The 20232-nt window shown below is 43.2% G+C and overlaps 1 protein-coding gene across 3 annotated transcripts in view; it reads right to left on the reverse strand.

Moving 5' to 3' along the window:
* Positions 1-204: 204 nt before the first annotated feature.
* ccdc61 (coiled-coil domain containing 61) overlaps positions 205-20232 on the reverse strand; it is a 107208-nt gene continuing 87180 nt past the window's right edge. For all 3 annotated transcript variants that reach the window (XM_063064842.1, XM_063064843.1, XM_063064844.1), the window contains 4 exons: positions 15054-15132; positions 11261-11315; positions 8626-8695; positions 205-2587 (listed from right to left, as the gene is read on the reverse strand). In XM_063064842.1, the coding sequence (XP_062920912.1) occupies positions 2493-2587; positions 8626-8695; positions 11261-11315; positions 15054-15132 (299 nt within the window). In that variant the 3' untranslated portion in view covers positions 205-2492. The remainder of the gene's footprint in view (positions 2588-8625; positions 8696-11260; positions 11316-15053; positions 15133-20232) is intronic.

Consider the following 20232-nt stretch of genomic DNA (forward strand, 5'->3'; position numbering starts at 1 on the left):
GTGATTAACTTGGTCCATCTATCCCATATATACTCTGTTCACACCCCTGTGGGGTGACACAAGGCAGTGGGAGATGTGAGCGTAGAGATAGACTTGTTGTATCTGGGATGTGGTTTTTGCCAAATGACCAACACATATTTCATTAGAATAAAAGATTTATTTACAAAAATTGTAGAAAAATCAGTACAAATAAATTCCATTGAGTATGGATGTGTACATTCTCCCTTCCCCACCTAAATACAACATACAATAGTCTGGGCTATTATAGCAGGGCAGGTGTTCCCTACCTGGGGCCCCCACAGATCCCTTGGTTAATGGTAGGGGTCCACAGCATAAACCCCAGTAGTAGGGGCAGATTGATATTTCTTAATCGTCCACATGCACTCCCGATGGTGGAATCAATATAGATATAAGAATACTCCCTTGAACACTGGGCTGAGTCCAATACTGGAAGAACTCCTACCTCAGGTAGACTGCACAATTGTATCACACTGCATATACTTCACATATCTCTGTAGTAGACTCACTCCACTCATGGTCGTCTTGTTCTGCTTAAAGGTGCAATAAAGAGTTTGACAAGGAAAATGAATACTACTGATATAAATATTCAGTAGGCAAGTCTAACTGCAAACAATTAACTCTGCTTTAAGTGGCTAGTCACAACAATCTTGCTCTCTGAGACATCAGAAAAATTGATGCTATTAATTCTGAGTGTTGAGAGTCACAACATGAAGGTTGGAGAGCCTCAAGATTCAGATTACTGGGTCCACAAATCCAATGAGATAGATGTACCCTTTCCAAAATAGGAGTTTTTGGTGATCAACTCTTCTGAAATACTATGTGGTACTATACAGACAGGAGAACCACAAGTAGTTTACAGCATTAGATGTTCACCAATCTGGACATTAGCTCAAGACCAACCAGTTTGTGCAAGATGAACTTATTTGAAGCTGGACACCACACAAGCTTGGATGGTTTCTTAAGATCTAAGTTTGGCAAAAGGTTCTTTGAGTTAATCAGGAGCAAAAAGCTAGGCTTGTGTGGAATGTTAGATACTGGTACATTCACCAGAAACGTTGAGTGGAAATCTTACACCTTACGACTTTACGGGACGCCTGGGGTTCACTCACATCTGGCCTGGCCACCTTAGGTTAAACTCAGGCAGGCCAAAATTAAACTTTACAGATCATCCCATGAGTTGGCACTGATCAGCCATCATCGCGTTCATCACAAAATTCATTAAAGGAATATTTAAACCAGAGAGTGAAATTATGCCTTTGGCATAATTCATCCAGATTTGAAGCCAGCATCAGGAGATGTGTTCCTGACCAGTAAAACAAGGTTGCAGTTGACGACAGGAAAGTTAAAATGGAATGGGTAATAAGTAAGCCAAAGTTGCTGGAGTGGGAAAACAGGGTGGAATGAGTGCAGATTTCATCTTGGAGAATGAGGGGATCTTCAGAATGGGAGAATGATGAATTGAACTTCCTGATAGATTGCATGGGAACAGGTAGATGATGTAAACGGATTCCCAACTTGGGGTTCATGTTTAATGGTATTGGTCCATGGCATAAAAAGGTTAGGAAACCCTGAAAGGCACATTAGAATTATTTATTCTTTGCCCTGTGTACTGTGTTCCAATGTAGGTATCCCAAGTATTTTACAATATTACATGCTCACCAATCTAGACAAGAGTAATATTACCTCAAAATAGACCTGTTAAAGCCAACTGAGCTCATTTGAAATCAAGCTGGACACCACACAAGCTTGAAAGTCTTCTTAAATCTAAGTTTGTCAAAAGGTTCTTGGAGTTAATCAGGAGCAAACTTAGCTGGACTAGTATGGAATGGTAGATACTGGTACTTTAATCAGAAACATTGAGTGGAGACTGTACATCTACCTTGGGGTTCACTCTTCCCCCATCAGGAGTACTGCCTTCTTCCCAGTAACGTTCAAACATCTTTGCTTATTTAATATGGTCTGTATTCCGACAATTCCTATTGGAATAACACGTAGACACAGCAGAAAGGGAATGAGCACTCATGATGCAAATCTGGGGAAACACTAGATAAGTTTGAAACAAACACAATCGCCCTGTGGATTCAACTTCCCAAGCTACGAGTCATTAAGGTGTTTGACACTATTTATTCTTACTCTAGTTAGTGACTGTGCTATCCAGGTGGAATTGTAGCCAATAATTGTTGGGTAATAATTTGTTCAATAGAGAAATAAAAATACTCAGCGGCAACACACAGCACTCAAATGATTTCCAATGTGTACTCTTTTCCCCATTTTTATACAATTCTATTTACAATAAACCAACAGATATACAGTTCTGGAAAATGAAGTTCTTGTCGCTTCACAATATGTCCTGGATCAGGCAGCTGCTGTGTGAAGGTCGTTGTCCCATTTCCCACCCCCAGTCTCACGCAGTACCCCTGCCCTTGGTGCATTTCTCATACAGGATCTGTCCAAAGGGTCCGGGACCCACCTCACTCAGTCCGTGCTCCCAGTTTCTTCATGTACTCCTGCAAAGCGTTCAGCCTGGCATCGATTTCGGAAAGGTCGCAGGAGTCCAGGTAGTTTTCTGTGAAGAAATGTCTGTGAGAACCGGGACTTTTTTCCCCCTAACCTTTTTTATACCAGGGACCCCTACTGTTAACTGAGGGGTCTGTAAACTCCAGGTTGGGAACCCTGATTTAGATGATTAGAACCAAAACTCAGTATCAGGTTTAAATCACTGGCATATGTTGTGAAATTTGTTGCTTTGCAGCAGCAGTACATTGCAATACAGAATATTTTTTAAAAATGTGTGTGTGTATAGCAAAACTAAGGCTGAAAAAAGTGAAGTAGTGTCCCTGGTTTTATTGTCCACTCAGAAATCTGATGGCAGAGGGGAAGAAGCTGTTCCTGAATCGTTGAGTGTGTGTCTTCAGGCTCCTGTACCTCCTCCTCGATGGTAGCAATGAGAAGAGGGCATGCCCTGGCTGATGGGCGTCCTTAATGGGGGATACCACCTTTAGAAGATGTCCTCGATGCTGAGGAGTCTAGTGTCCATGATGAAGCTGACTGAGTTTGTAACTTTCTGATCCTGTGCACTGGCTCGTCCATACCAGACGGTGATGGAACCAGTTTGAACGCTCTCCACGATACACGTGTAGAAGTTTGCAAGTCTTTGGTGACATACCAAGTCCCGTCATACTCCTGATGAAATATAGCTGCTGCAGTGCCTTCTTTGTAATTGCATCGATTATGTTTGACCCAGGATAGGTCTACAGGGCGTTGAAACTGCTCGCCCTTTCCACTGCTGATCCCTCTGGTATGTGTTCCCTCTACTTCCCCTACCAAAAGTCCACGATTAATTCCTTGGTCTTACTGACATTGTTGCAACACCACTCAACCAGCTGATCTATCTCGCTCCTGTACAGCACCTCATCACCATCTGAAATTCTGCCAGCAATAGTTGTCATCAGCAAATTTGTAGATGGTGTTTTGAGCTGTGCCTAGCCACATGTGGGCGTTGAGAGAGCAGACCAGTGGACTAAGCATGTATACCTGAGGTGCGCCGATGTGATTGTCAGTGAGGAGATGGTATTTCCAATCTACACTGTGGTCTCGTAGTGAGGAAGTCAAGTACATAGTTGCACAGGGAGGTACAGAGGCCCAGGTTTTGGAGCTTGTTGGTTAGAACTGAAGGTATGATTGTGTTGAACACCAAGCTGTAATCAATAAACAACAGCTTGATGTAGGTTTTGCAGTTGTCCAGACGACCCAAGGCTGACTGGAGTCAGGGAGATTGATTGCATCTGCTCTGGCAATAACATTGTATATCAGCGAGTTGTTTGTTATGTCTCCCCTCTCATCTCCTTTTTCCCTTATAAGGGAGAGAGCACGCTTGTGCTATGTCAAATTACCAGGTGAATGAGTAGTCTTCGGGGAGTCTGTGTCTTTATTGATGCTTGCTGCACACTTAGGTGCTCGTTGGGGGCGGGTGCCATTGCTTTTTCTGCCGGTGCTGGGGGGGGGGGGCATCGTTACTTTGCTGCTGCTTATGCTTGGGAGGGAGGAGCTGGGGGGGCTTTGGGGTTCTAACATTTAACTGTCATTCATTCTTCATGCACTCCTGTTTTTGTGGATGGTTGCAAAGAAAAAGAATTTAGGATGTATATTGTATACATTTTTCTGACATTAAATGTACCTTTAAAACCTTTGAAATTGCAGTGAGTCCAGGTCCTTGCTTTGCCAGGAGTTGATTCTGGCCATGACCAACCTCTCTCAGTTCATCACAGTAGATGTGAGTGCAACTGGGCAATAGTCATTCAGGCAGCTTCCCCTGCTCTCTTTGGGCACTGATGATTGTCGCCTTTTTGAAGCAGGTGTGAACCTCTGACTGTAGCAGTCAGGTCCCTGAACTCTCCTGCCAGCTGGTTGGCACGGGTTTTCAGTGCCCTGCAGCAGTCAGGTCCCTGAACTCTCCGGCCAGCTGGTTGGCACGGGTTTTCAGTGCCCTGCAGCAGTCAGGTCCCTGAACTCTCCGGCCAGCTGGTTGGCACGGGTTTTCAGTGCCCTGCAGCAGTCAGGTCCCTGAACTCTCCGGCCAGCTGGTTGGCACGGGTTTTCAGTGCCCTGCAGCAGTCAGGTCCCTGAACTCTCCGGCCAGCTGGTTGGCACGGGTTTTCAGTGCCCTGCAGCAGTCAGGTCCCTGAACTCTCCGGCCAGCTGGTTGGCACGGGTTTTCAGTGCCCTGCAGCAGTCAGGTCCCTGAACTCTCCGGCCAGCTGGTTGGCACGGGTTTTCAGTGCCCTGCAGCAGTCAGGTCCCTGAACTCTCCGGCCAGCTGGTTGGCACGGGTTTTCAGTGCCCTGCAGCAGTCAGGTCCCTGAACTCTCCGGCCAGCTGGTTGGCACGGGTTTTCAGTGCCCTGCAGCAGTCAGGTCCCTGAACTCTCCGGCCAGCTGGTTGGCACGGGTTTTCAGTGCCCTGCAGCAGTCAGGTCCCTGAACTCTCCGGCCAGCTGGTTGGCACGGGTTTTCAGTGCCCTGCAGCAGTCAGGTCCCTGAACTCTCCGGCCAGCTGGTTGGCACGGGTTTTCAGTGCCCTGCAGCAGTCAGGTCCCTGAACTCTCCGGCCAGCTGGTTGGCACGGGTTTTCAGTGCCCTGCAGCAGTCAGGTCCCTGAACTCTCCGGCCAGCTGGTTGGCACGGGTTTTCAGTGCCCTGCAGCAGTCAGGTCCCTGAACTCTCCGGCCAGCTGGTTGGCACAGGTTTTCAGTGCCCTGCAGCAGTCAGGTCCCTGAACTCTCCCGCCAGCTGGTTGGCACAGGTTTTCAGTGCCCTGCAGCAGTCAGGTCCCTGAACTCTCCCGCCAGCTGGTTGGCACAGGTTTTCAGTGCCCTGCAGCAGTCAGGTCCCTGAACTCTCCCGCCAGCTGGTTGGCACAGGTTTTCAGTGCCCTGCAGCAGTCAGGTCCTTCAGCTCTCTGGCCAGCTGGTTGGCAGAGGTTTTCAGTGCCCCGCCCATCAGGGCCTGACACCTTGATGTTTTGACGTCGACCTCTGAGGCAGAGATCACAGGGTCACCAGATGCTGCAGGCATTCACACAGGTGTAGTTTTATTTTCCCTCAGTAGACTATATGAATCTCCTGGTTCATCCATGGCTTTTGGTTTGGGTATGTCCAGTATGCTCTCGAAGGCACACAGTTACCCACACAGGTGTTAATGTAGTCACTGACAACTGTGGCGTATTGATTCAGATTCAAGGATGAGTCCACGAATATTGTCCAGTTCACCGACTCAAAGCAGTGCTGTAAGCGCTCCTCTGCCTCCCTTGACTGTATTTTCTTGGTCTTCACCACTGGTACTGCAGCCTTTGGTCTCTGCCTGTACGCCAGGAGTACAAGTACAGGCAGGTGATCAGACTTTTCAAGTGTGGGCGTAGGATGGCACAGTAAGCATTCTTGATGGTGGTATTACAGTCGTTGAGTGTGTTGGCTCCTCTGGTTCCACAAATGATTTGTTGGTAGTGGTTGTTCAGAATTCACGCTAGCCGGGTTGAAGCCCTCCACAATGATAGGGAAGGCATCTGAGTGCACTGTTTCGTGTTACAGATACTCACTTGTTCCGAATTGGATATATTTATCATGGTTATGATAACTCACATGATAAGTAAACCCAATTAGTCTCACTCTTGTTTTTGCTTACAGGACTCTTCTCTCTATAATTACCATTGAATCTGCTTCCACTACCTTGGGCAGCAGTTTCAGATTACCTCTCAGCACTACCGTCAGGAAGGAGGTGAGGAGCCTGAAGATCCACACTCACGTTTTGAGGAACAGCTTCTTCAGATTTCTAAATGGACAATGAACCCAATGACACGACCTCACTACTTTTTTATTTCTAAAATAAAATAAAGTTAAATAAGGAGTGCAAAAAGGAAAAAAGTACACACACATACTGTCTATAATAAAGTACACACATACACACACATACAGTCTATAATAAAGTACACACACACACAGTATATAAAGTACAGTGCCTATAAAAAGTATTCACCCCTCCATGGAAGTTTTCATGTTTTATTGTTTTACAACATAAAATCACAGTGGATTTAATTTGTTTTATTTTGACACTGATCAACAGAAAAAGACTCATTCATGTCAAAATGAAAACAGATCTGTACAAAGTGATCTAAATTAATTACAAATATAAAACACAAAATGATTGACTGCATAAGTACTCACCCCCTTCAAGTCAATATTTAGTAGATGCACCCTTGGCAGCAATTACAGCCTTGAGTCTGTGTGGAAAGGTCTCTATCAGCTTTACACATCTGGACATTACAGTTTTTCCCCTTCTTTAGAAAACTGCTGAAGCTCTGTCAGATTACATGGGATCATGAGTGAACAGCCTTTTTCCAAGTCCAGCCACATATTCTCAATTGAAATGAGGTCTGGACTTTGCCACTCCAGGGCATTAACTCTGTTGTTTTTAAGCCATTCCTGTGAAGCTTTGGCTTTATTCTTGGGGTCATTCTCCTGCCGGAAAACAAGTCGCAGTTCTCTTGCAGACTGCATCACATTTTCCTCCAGGATTTCCCAGTATTTCGCTGCATTTATTTCGCCCTCTACCTTCCCAAGCTTTCCAAGTCCTGCTGCAGCACCACCATGCTTCACGGTAGGGATGGTGTGTTTTTGATGATGTGCGACGTTACCGTTTAGTCTGATGGCCAAAAAGCTCACTTTTAGTTTCATCAGACTTTAGAACCTTCTTCCAGCTGACTTCAGAGTCTCCCATAGGCCTTCTGGCAAACTCTAGCCAAGACTTCATATGAGGAGTTTTTTCAAAAGTGGCTTTCTCATTGCCACTCTCCCATAAAGCTGAGACTGGTGAAGAACCCGGACAACAGTTGTATGCGGAGTCTCTCTCGTCTCAGCCCTGAAGCTTGTAACTCCCCCAGAGTTGTCATAGGTCTCTTGGTGGCCTCCCTCACTAGTCCCCTTCTTGGACAGTCACTCAATTTTTGTGGATGGCTACTCTTAGCAGATTTACAGCTGAGCCAAGTTCTTTACATTGCTTGATGACTGACTCAAATATACTCCAAGGGATATTCAGTGACTTGGAAATTTTCTTGTATCCATGTCCTTCCCGACTTATGCTTTTCAATAACCTTTTGGCGAAGTTACTTGGTGTGTTCTTTTGTCTTGATGGTATAATTTTTGACAGGATATTGACTCACCAGATACAGGTGTAGTTTTACTGTAATCAATTGAAATACCTTGACTGCACACAGGTCTCCAAAAACAGATCTCCATTTAACTAATTATATGACTTCTAAAATGAATTGGCTGCACCAGTGTCATATTAAAGGGAGGTGAATATTTATGCAATCAATTTTTTGTGTTTTATATTTGTAATTAATTTAGATCCCTTCGTAGAGATCTGTTTTTACTTTAACACAAGTGTCTTTTTCTGTTGATTAGTTTCAAAAAAGCCAAATTAAATCCACTGTGATTCAATGTGGTAAAACAATAAAATATGAAAACTTCCGGGGGAGGGGGTGAATACTACTTATAGGCACTCTATATATAATATGTATCTTATTGTAATTTATGGTATATATTATGTATGTTGCTGACTCAAAACAAATTTCATCACATACCAGTGAAAATAAACCTGACTCTGAAAACTTTCCTTTGTCATCATCTTCCAATCCCAGACCCCATTGTACCATTGCCTGAACTACTTTCCACCCATCAGGAATAATCTTCCCCAGCAATATCTGAGCATTTCTGAAAATCTTGTATGGTCTGTATTCCAACAATTCCTATTGGAATAACCCATAGGACACAGCGGACAGGGAATATTGCTGAAGAAACTCAACATCTATGGAGGGGAATAAACAGCCAACATTTTGTGCTGAGCCTCTTCAGCTGGATTGCTGATTATACAGTAGTTAATAGCAACTTCTTTATAAGTTACCCTTCGTCTAGGAATGGGACACAAACCAAAGCTGGCACCTCTCAAATAAATTGAGCGGGAACAAGCTACGTACCTGCACTACCCGGCAGACCGATATTCTGAGGGTGTGTGAGGTGTGAGTGGTCTCCAGTTTGTACCATGTTCTTACCTTTGTCAGACATCTTGTTTGATTTTGTGGGGGTGCTGGCCAAACGCTTCTGCTTGGGCTTCCTCCGAGGCTGAAGAAACAGAATATAAAGCTGTTCTTATTTCTTGGAAAGCTGCAGCAAATGAATCCATTCAGCCCGTCCTACCTTTGCTAGCTCTTTAGTCAAGCTCTTCAGCTAATTCCATATCCTACCCTTTCCTCAAGAGTATGACAAATGTCTCCTTTTATAAAACTGTCCAAATCACCTATGAAACGCTGCAGTCAAATCCGCTGTACCATACATTGCCAAGCACCTTCTAACTTGTAGTTTAAGAAAAGATGAAACTAGTAATCATGCTCCCCATAAACCAACACCAAGACTAAGCCTCGATCAACATCACAAAACAAATCATCACACTGCTGCTGCTGGAAGCATAAATGGGTTGTCACATGTCATACAAGCATCAGTCATTTTGGGAAATCAGGATGTCATGAAAGGTCTTAAAAAAGTGCAAGTCTCTCTTCTGTTTTTTAAATGCACAAAATGATGGTTAAATGGCGCTGGTGAACCATGGCAACGTTCTGCAGGCTACATACAATACTTTTAAGTATACTACTTTTGAATTACTCTAACTGCAATCTGCAGCATGTAATTTAAGCAATGTACTTTTAAATGTCCCTCAGATTTCTGAGGACTCAGCAGCCTTAACTTTCAAGCAAGCAGGTACCTTGAAGTGGCTGAAGATTAATCGCCGTGGCCGGAAGCAAGGCAGAGGGGTAGGAATGAGGCTGCCTCTACCCAGCATTTTGTCAGCAAATGTGCAGTCGATGGAGAACAAAACTGAGGGCCTGAGGGAAAAGTTGTTGTATCCATCACGGGTAAAGCCCTCCCTACCACCGAACACATCTACATGAAATGCAGCCGCACACAGCAACATGCATCATAAGGAACCCCCACTACCCAGGGCATGCTCTCTTCTCACTGCTGCCATTGGGAAGAAGGTATAGGAGCGCAGTACTCACAGCAACAGGCTCAGGAACAGTGATCACCCCTGAACCATCAAGCTCTCGAACCAGAGGGGACTTAACTCCATTTCACTTGCCCCATCGTTGAAATGTTCCCACAACCCATGAACTCACTTTCAAGGTCTCTTCATTTCGTGTTCTTAATATTTATTGCTATTTATTTACTATTATTTCTCTCATTCTGTATTTGCACAGTTCATTTTCTTTTGCACACCGGTTGATCTCCCAAGTTGATATGGTCTTTCATTGATTCTAGTATGGTTATTATTCTACTAAGGACTTATTGAGTGGCCTGCAAGAAAATTAATCTCATGGTTGGATATGGTGACACATATGTACTTTGATAATAAATTTACTTTAAACAGCCGTAAAAACTTAAAATACTTATTAAGCATTGTTTGGAGGAGCTTTCCATCACACAGAAATTCCTCAATGCTCACACTACATAGAGCAATAGACGACAGACCTTTCGGCCTGCCCAACCATATTTGCACTGACCACAAAGCCAACCCAAACTAATCCCATTTTGAGAAGGAATATAGAGAGAATGATCAACACTGTAATCAGAGGACAAGCCTTAAACCAATCGAGGTCAGCAGTGTGAGGGAATTCCCGTGTATTGCACAGACGGAGGCTCTGGAAGCACTCTAGCTGCTCAGCACCATCCAGGACAAATCATTTGGCTTGTCTAAAACAACACACACAAAATGCTGGAGGTACTCAGCAGGTCAGGCATCATCTATGGAAGGCTGAGACCCTTCTTCAGGACTGGAAAGGAAGGGGGAAGACATCAGAATAAGAAGTTGGGGGAGGGGAAGGAGGCTGGCTAGAAGGTGATAAGTGCAGCCAGTTGGGTAGGAAAGGTCAAAGGCTGGAGAAGATGGAGAACAGAGTGGACAATAGCAGGAGGACAGGATCCAGGGGAAATGATAGGCAGTTGAGAAGATGTAAAAGGTCTAAGTGGGGAATAGAGGAACGGCGGCGGGGGGGGGGGGGGTAGGGTGGGAATTAGTTTACCGGAAGGAGAAATTAATATTTATGGAGGAGACCCAGAGGAAATTAAGGTGTTGCTCCTCCACCCCGAGGGTGGCTTCATCTTGGCACAAGAGGAGGTCGTGGACCAACGTGTCGGAACAACAGGAATGGGAATTGGAATTGTAATGTTTGAGCACCAGGAAGTCCTGCTTGGTGGCAAATGGTAACTGCCTATTTGAAGTGTCTGAACACTGACTCCTTCCACTCTCATTCTGCCTAGGCCGCTGTGTCTTCAAATTCAAGTACCCTACAGCAGACCAGCCAATAACCCTTCCCAAGCTCACAGCCTCTGAGGAAGGACTTCCGAATATTTACAGGTTTCCCTCGTATTCCACAAACCAGCTTGGCTTGGAAATGTGTTGCCATTCCCGCATCATTGCAGGGTCCCATTCCCAGAACTCTTCATCCCAACAATGTGGGAGCATCTTTACAAAGGCATCAGCAGTTAAGAGAAGCAACTTACCATCACTACCACTGTCACAGAGACAATTAGGAGCTTGTAATATTTACGGGATGCAGGCATCACTGATATGAGTACAGTAGAACTCGGCACAAAGAACATTAGTGGTGAGGCTTATGTTTTCCGGGGACTTACCAAGTTGGGACTGGTCCAGGAAGCTGATGCCAGTGGTTTTCTGACTCTTTGCAATCTGTTGGAAGAGAGGGAAAGGAAGAAGCTGTAATACAGGCTACATCAGAATTACCCGCAGTCAGCATCATTACTCAGAAACTAAGGAGATTCTGCAGATGCTGGAAATCCACAGTAACACACAAACATGCTAGAGGAACTCAGCAGGTCAGGCAGCATCTATGGCGCGGAATAAAGAGTCGATGTTTTGGGCCGAGACCCTTCATCGTCATTTCTAAGCAAGTTTCTGAATCAGTAAGGAAGTGACACAGCAGGCACCTTGGGCCTAAGCCACCATGTGAATCGGACAAAGCTTAATATGAGGCCCCTACAGCTGAGCAGGTTACTTGGCCCATCAAACTCTTTAAAAAACGAACTATAAACTAAAACAGAGAACAGTACAGGCCTCTTGGTCCATAATGTTATGCCAACCTTTAAAACCCACTCCAAGATCAGTCCACGGGTTCCCAACCTTTATCATGCCATGGACCAATACCATTAAGCAAGGGATCCATGGACCCCAGGTTAGGAATCCAGATTCCCTCCCTCATAGCCCTCCATTCTTTCTTTCATCCTTGTGCCTATCTATGAGTCTCTCAAACACCACACTCTGTAAAATATCTACCACTATCTTTTCAGTTTGAAACTAATTTCAGCCCTCGTTTTTTCAATTCTGATGCTAAAACTTTGAATTGAAGTGTTAAGCAACACACATCAAAGTTGCTGGTGAACGCAGCAGGCCAGGCAGCATCTCTAGGAAGAGGTACAGTCGACGTTTCAGGCCGAGACCCTTCGTCAGGACTAACTGCAGGAAGAGCTAGTAAGAGATTTGAAAGTTGGAGGGGGAGGGGGAGATCCAAAATGATAGGAGAAGACGGCAGGGGGAGGGGTGGAACCAAGAGCTGGACAGGTGATTGGCAAAGAGGATATGAGAGGATCATGGGACAGGAGGCCCAAGGAGAAAGAAAAGTGGGGGGGGGGGAGCCCAGAGGATGGGCAAGGGGTATAGTCAGAGGGACAGAGGGAGAAAAAGGAGAGAGAGAAAAAGATGTGTGCAAATAAATAAATAAATAAATAAATAAATAAATAAATAAATAAATAGATAAATAAATAAATAACGGATTGGGTACGAGGGGGAGGTGGGGCATTAGCAGAAGTTAGAGAAGTCAATGTTCATGCCATCAGGTTGGAGGCTACCCAGACGGAATATAAGGTGTCATGCCACCAGGTTTCTCCCTGGGCCTCCTGTCCCATGATCCTCTCGTATCCTTTTTGCCAATCACCTGTCCAGCTCTTGGCTCCATCCCTCCCCCTCCTGTCTTCTCCTATCATTCTGGATCTCCCCCTCCCCCTCCAACTTTCAAATCTCTTACTAACTCTTCCTTCAGTTAGTCCTGACGAAGGGTCTCGGCCTGAAACGTCGACTGTACCTCTTCCTAGAGATGCTGCCTGGCCTGCTGCGTTCACCAGCAACTTTGATGTGTGTTGCTTGGATTTCCAGCATCTACAGAATTCCTCGTCTTTGCAAACTGAAATGTTAACTTTGTTTCCCTTCCCACAGATGCTGACAGACCTGCTGAGTGTTTCCAGCACTCTTTGTTTTTTTTTTATCTCAAATATTTAACATTAGCAGTTTTTTTATTTTCAATAACTGATGTGGTCACATAGTTTCTCACTGAAACCTGCTATAGTTGTCATGTTTCTTACATAACAACAGCAACTATACTCAAAAAGACTTTCATGGCGGCATAACAGTTTGTGGCGTTGTGGAAGAGGATAGGAAATGCAGATATTGTGTGATAGCCGAGGTGGATATCTGGAGGCACAGATCAATCAGGATCTCACTTGAGTGATAGAACACACTAAAGGGGCTGAATGTCCTCTCAACTAATTTCACCTGTACAGTTAGGAACTGCAATTTGAGCTTTGAAGTCTAAACAGGAGTCAGGCAAGGCTGTGTGATGTCAGTGGTATTGTTTAACCTGGTGATGGACTGGGTTAGGCAAACAACGAAAGACAAGCAGAGAGGCATTAGGTGAATTTTGACTTTGCGGATGACCTGGCATTACTATGACATACACGCAGCACCTGGAAGAGAAAACTCAGCACATGTGTACCTCTGCAGGACAGCTTGGACTCAGCTGGAGAATGTCTGAGACCTTGACCCTCAGTGTAGAGTCTCCTCCTCCTGTCAAGGCACATGGCGTTGTCTTACCCAGCACCGGCAGATTCACCTACCTGGGCAGCATCATTCAGCAGGAAGGTGGGACTAACGACGACATCCAGTGCAGACTCAAAAGCTAGAAACATCTTCAGATCAACGAGCAGCATATGGGGATTGACTAAATAGCATCCACACAAAGGTGAAGCCATATCAGAGCTGTGTTCTGTCCACACTCTTGTATGGGTCAGAATGGTGGCTCATGACAGAGAGCGACTTTGCCAAGTTGTCTTCATTCCTCACCATGATCTCTCAGAAGATCCTCCATATTTTCTGGCCAAGAAAGATCTCCAACTATGCCCTACTCCTTCAGTGTCACCAAGAGGACAATCATCATGAAGAAACGTTGGAGATGGATTGGACACATGATGAGAAGAGAGGCCAGCTCCATCATCAAGACCCCTGAAGGGTGGAGGAAACTAGTGACAGCAGACAACTTGGCACCATACAGAAATGAAGACCCTGAAACTCAGCTTGGACACGAGAGAAAAGATGGCTAAGGACAAAGATGGAGGGTCTTCATTGCTGTCCCAAGCACCAGCGGTGTAACGGACAGTAAGCAAATACAGTAGTGCTAGAAAGTTTGTGAACCGTAGAATTTTCTCTATTTCTGCATAAATATGACTAAAATGTGATAAGATCTTTTCAGGTCCTAAAACTAGATAAAGAGAACTCAAGGAAATAACACAAAAAACATTATACTAGTTAATTTATTTATTGAGGAAAATTATCCAGTAACAATGCCTTCTACAAAAGCTATTTGGAGTCAGGTGTTGCATTCAATGAGATGAGATTGGAGGTGTGGGTGTTCAGGTGCCCTGCCCTATAACAAGACACAGTCGGGTTACTGAGAGAGCCTGCTCTTCTCAAGAAAGAACTGTATATGTGCACCATGCCTTAATCAAAACAATTTTCAGAGGACCTTAGAAGAAGAATTGTAGAGATGCACGAAGCTGGAAAAGGCTACTAAAGTATTTCTAAAGACCTGAGTGTTGATCAGTCCACAGGGAGAGAAATTGTCTACAAATGGAGGAAACTCAGTACCGTTGCTACTCTCCTGACTGGTAATGTTTGGTTGAAGTTATTGCTGTATAATGGGGTCACACCAGTTACTGAAAGCAAAGGTTCACTCATTATTTCCAACAAGTAATGTAATATTGGATAATTTTTCTCAATAAATAAATGAACAAGTATAATGTTTTTGTGTTATTTATTTAATTGGGTTGTCTTTATCTAGTTTTAAGACCTACGTGAAGAGCTGATCATATTTTAGGCCATATTTATGCAGAAATAGAGAAAATTCCACAGGGTTCACAAACCTCTGAGCACCACTGTAAGTCCTCCTAACACTGAATTTCAATAGACCAAGGGATTGCTTGAAAGCCAGTTTTTACCACCGAGCACAATTTCAGATGAATAAGGGAATATCACATATGAGAACTTTAAGGCACAGAGGCTTTTCCTATCCTATTCTGGCTCCATTCACAACACTGGAGTCACAATTCGTGGGAGCTCTGCCCACCTCAATCACCAACATACCTGGAGTTGCCTGCTGCCCCATTGTCCTCGAAGTCACTGACTGAGCTCGCCGAGGAGAATCTGCTTCGAACATTTTCTGCTGCAAGAGATACAACAATGTGAGCAAGATCCCACTGAAGGATAATTTCCATTGTACCGACCCTGAATGCACTATGATCAAGTGTGTGTTGCACAGGGTCCGTGACACCATTCTCCACAGATTAGATAAACACCCATTGCTACAACTGTCAGATTGCTGATGGCTCTTTGCAGCTCTATGTTGCATTCCAGACTCATTAAATATTTTCTCAGCCTCAATCAATTCCCTTCGATTCCCTTCTCTCACAAGTGTTAACACCGAACTTCCCTAGCTCTGCCACTCTACTTTGTGGGGTATATCGGAAATTTTGACAGGTTGAATTGGTTTAAGGCAATAAGACAAAGGAGCAGAATTAGCCCATTTTGGCCTATCAATTCCGTTCTGCCATTCAATCGTAGCTGATTTATGATTCAACCCCATTTATTTGTCTTCCCACAAACTTTGATGCCCTTACTAATTAAGAACCTACCAACCTCTGAATGGAACTGAATTGACTTTATTTCTTACATCCTTCACATACATGAGGAATAAAAATCTTTGTTAAGTCTCTGTCTAAATGTGCAATGTGCATTCATAGTAATTCATAATAATTTATAACAAGTCAATGTAACATAGAAATACACTCAAATCAGCGTGAGTTATTCTGTCTGATGGCCTGGTGGAAGAAGCTGTCCCGGAGCTTGCTGGTCCTGGCTTTTATGCTGCGGTACCGTTTCCTGGTTGGTAGTAGCTGGAACTAATGCATGGTTGGGGTGACTCAGGTCCCCAATGATCCTTCGGGCCCTTTTTACACACCTGTCTTTGTAAACGTCCTGAATCATGGGAAGTTCACAACTACAGATGCACTGGGCTGTCCGCGCCACCCTCTACAGAATCCTGTGATTAAGGGAGGTACAGTTCCCATACCAGGCAGTGATGCAGCCAGTTAGGACGCTCTCAATTGTGCCGCTGTAGAAAGTTCTTAGGATTTGAGGGCCCATACCAAATGCCTTCACTGTCTGAGATGAAATAGTCATTGTTGTGCCTTTTTCACCACACAGCTGGTATGTACAGACCACATGAGATCCTCGGTGATGTGGATGCTGAGGAGCTTAAAGCTGTTTACCCTCTCAACCCCAGATTCATTTATGTCAATAGGGGTTAGCCCGTCTCCATAGCTCCTGTAATCCACAACCAGCTCCTTTGTTTTTGTGACATTGAGGGAGAGGTTGTTTTCTTGACACCACTGTGTCAGGGAGATGACTTCTTCCCTGTAGGCCACCTCGTTATTGTTTGAGATTAGGCCAATCAATGTACTGTCGTCGGTAAATTTAATTAGCAGATTAGAGCTGAGTGAGTGGCGATACAGTCATGGGTATTATGACAGGGTCCTGAATTACCCCTACGAACTGTGCGTTTGAAAAGAGAGAGAGTTGTTCAACACTAGACACTTTGTTATTAAGAGAGAGAGGTGAAGACTGCTTGGAGATGGTGTTATGGTTTCTCTGCAGCATGTTTACACTTCTGCAAGGACACTGGCAGCTTCCAAGTTCTTACAGAGAGAGAAGGGAGGAGCTACTTGATGGACAGCTGGTGTTCAGCACGGTGAGATAAATAGAAGGTCAGCTGTTAGACCTACAGACACATGGCTTTGGACACTGAATGAGCTTTGTTGTGCCCCACAGAAAAGGTGGGTTTTGGAGGATCGATCAGTGGCTCTCGCAGTGTGAAACGGGTTTGACTGGTGGGGAGTTATTTGTGTGTCTGACCCTCGCCTGGGTTGATAATTCCACCACAGAAGAACAGTCCCCTTTGTTGTGGTCACAGTCGGTGACTTCTAAAGGATTTCAGAGGACAACAGGGAGATCGACGGTGTCAGCTCACCTGAAGACTAAAATCTCTCCCTCTCTCTCTCTCCATCACTACTCAATTAAGTACCATGAATTGAACTTTACTCATCATTGTAAGACTACCTACTTACCTCTAGACTTGAAGAAGCTTGGTTTTCATATATTTCCACACTTACTTATATATAATCATTGCTAACCTGTTTGATATATCTGCATTTATATTACTGTATTGTGTAGTTACTAATAAATACCATTAATTAATAGCAATACTGGACTCCAAAGTGTTTTCCATTTCTGCTGGATCTTTAACCCGTCACGGGGCACGTGACAGTATACAGGGAGTGAAGGATGGCCCAAAGCCATCAAACACTCTCGTACATTAACCCTTTCATTCCCAGAATTTCATTCAGAAATTGTGTGTTTCCAAGTATGAAGTTCCAGCATGGAGCAAACTCTAATTGAGAAGGCGGCTAGTGGAGTGTTTTAAATAATTTGCAGATGACAACATGATCAGGGGAGCAGTGGACAGCGAGGAAGGTTATCATGGCTTGCAGTGGGATCTAGACCGGCTAGAAGAATGGGCTAAAAAATGGCAGATGGAATTTAATGCAGACAAGTGCAAGGTTTTGCACTTAGGTAGGACCAGCCATGGTAGATTTTACACAGTGAACGGTAGGACACTGAGGAGTGTGGTAGAACAAAGGGATCTGGGATTACAGGCCCATAATTCATTTAAGTTGGTGTCACAGGTAGATAGGATTGTAATGAAAGCTTTTGGCCTTCATAAGTCAAAGTATAGAGTACAGGAGATGGGATGTTATGTTGAAGTTGTATAAGACATTGGTGAGGCCTAATTTGGAGTACTGTGTGCAGTTTTGGTCACCTACCTACAGGAAAGCTGTAAATAAGGTTGAAGGAGTACAACTCTCAATTTATAGACAGTCACCATTTAGATTGGTTACTGATTATTTTTTTTATTTGGGTGTTAAAATTACTAAGAAGCACAAGGATTTATTCAAAGTTAATTTTTTACCCTTAATGGATCATGTTAAACAATTGTTTACTAAATGGTCCCCACTATCCTTATCCTTGATTGGTCGAATTAATGCTATTAAGATAATAATTTTACCTAAATTTATGTATCTATTTCAGGCGGTATCAATTTTTATCCCTAAATGTTTTTTTGAAATTATTGATCCTAAAATTTCTTCATATATATGGCAGAATAGAAATCCTAGGTTAAGTAAAATATATTTACAGAAATCAAAAAAGGAAGGCGGCTTGGCTTTGTCGAATCTTAGATTTTATTATTGGGCAATTAATATTCGATATTTAATGTTTTGGACACAAGAGTTGGATGAAACTCAATGTCCACGATGGATGAACCTTGAGCGCGAGTCCGTACAGGGATTTTCATTGGCTTCTATTTTAGAGGCTGTGCTTCCCTTTGCACTTACTAAATTGAATAAATAAATGATAAATCCAATCATTAAACATACAATACGAATATGGTTTCAATTTCGTAAATTTTTTGGACTGAATAAATTTATCCTATCAAGCTCTATTATATCTAATTTTTTCTTTCAACCATCTAGGATTGATCAAGCTTTTCGTTTATGGAAAACAAAGGGGATAGCATGTTTTCCTGATTTATTAATGGATGATTGTTTTATGCCTTTTGAACAGTTGTCTAATAAGTATAACTTGCCTAGGTCACACTTTTTCAGATATTTACAGATTAGAAACTTCCTGAATGTTATTTTACCTACCTTTCCGATATCACATCAAATTGAAGTTACAGAAAAAATCTTAAGTTTAAATCCCTATCAGAAGAGTTTAATATCTTTTATTTATGATTTAATTATGAAAATACACTCAGGTACCTCCGATAAAATTAAGAAGCAGTGGAAAAGGGAACTTCAGATACCTTTATCCAAAGAAATGGGAGAAAATTCTTCAGCTAACTAATACCTCTTCAGTGTGTGCCAGACATGCTTTAATACAGTTTAAGGTGATTGATAGGGCTCATATGTCCAAGGATAAGTTAGCTCGTTTTCACTCCCATATAAATCCTCTTTGTGATAGATGTAAATCCAAGGTAGCTTTCTTGAAACTTATGTTTTGGTCTTGTCCTCTTCTAAAACAATACTGGAAAGATATTTTTGATATTATCTCAGTAGTTCTGCGTATTGATTTACAACCACATCCTATTACTGCAATTTTAGACTACCAGTGATAGACTCTAGTCATTTATCCTCGTCAGCTTGTCGTCTAATTGCATTTGTTACATTAATAGCCAGAAGATCTATTTTACTTAAATGGAAAGATTCCAATCCCCCTACTACATTTCAATGGTTTTCCCAAACGATAGCATGCCTAAACTAGGAAAAAATTAGGAGCGGTACTATGGATCCTTTGGTTAAATTTGAAGAGACTTGGAGGCCATTTATTCAATATTTTCATATTATGTAAGTTGACCCTTTCCGAATCTTTTGTAATAATTGTTTGTTAATGTATAGAGTAGCAGAGTTAACGACAAATAATAATTTCAGCCGTTGTAATATGACAGCCCATTCTTCGTTTGTTGTTTTTTAGTTTAGTTTTCTTTAGTTTAGGGTTTTTTTTCCTCTTTATAAAATATCATTTTCACTGTTGGTTGCTATGAGATTGGGAGGCTAAACGATATTTGTCACTTGGAATTTGTGCTTGTACATGTTAACCGTTATTAATATAATCCTGATCTCTTTGTATCATTACTATTATCGTTATGTTTATCAATTTTGAAACTTAATAAGAAGATTGAAAAAGAAAAAAAGACTACAGAGAAAATGTACAAGGATGTTGCAAAGTCTGGAGGACCTGAGTGAAAAGGAAAGATTGAAACGGTTAGGACTTGGAATGCAGAAGATTAAGAGATTTGCTAGAGGTATACAAAATAATGAGGGGTATGGATAGGGTAAATGCAAGCAGACTTTTTCCACTGTGGTTGGGTGTGACTACAACTGGAGGTAGAAAAATAGAAAATCTACAGCACAATACAGGCCCTTCGGCCCACAAAGCTGTGCCGAACATGTCCCTACCTTAGAACGACCTAGGCTTTACCCATAGCCCTCTATTCTTCTAAGCTCGATGTAGCCATCCTGGAGTCTCTTAAAAGACCCTATCGTTTCCACCCCCACCACCGCCAGCCCATTCCACGCACTCACCACTCTCTGTATAATAAACTTACCCCTGACATCTCCTCTGTACCTACTTCCAAGCACCTTAAAAC

The sequence above is a fragment of the Mobula hypostoma genome, chromosome 12 (assembly GCF_963921235.1).
Source record: "Mobula hypostoma chromosome 12, sMobHyp1.1, whole genome shotgun sequence".
NCBI lineage: Eukaryota > Metazoa > Chordata > Chondrichthyes > Myliobatiformes > Myliobatidae > Mobula > Mobula hypostoma.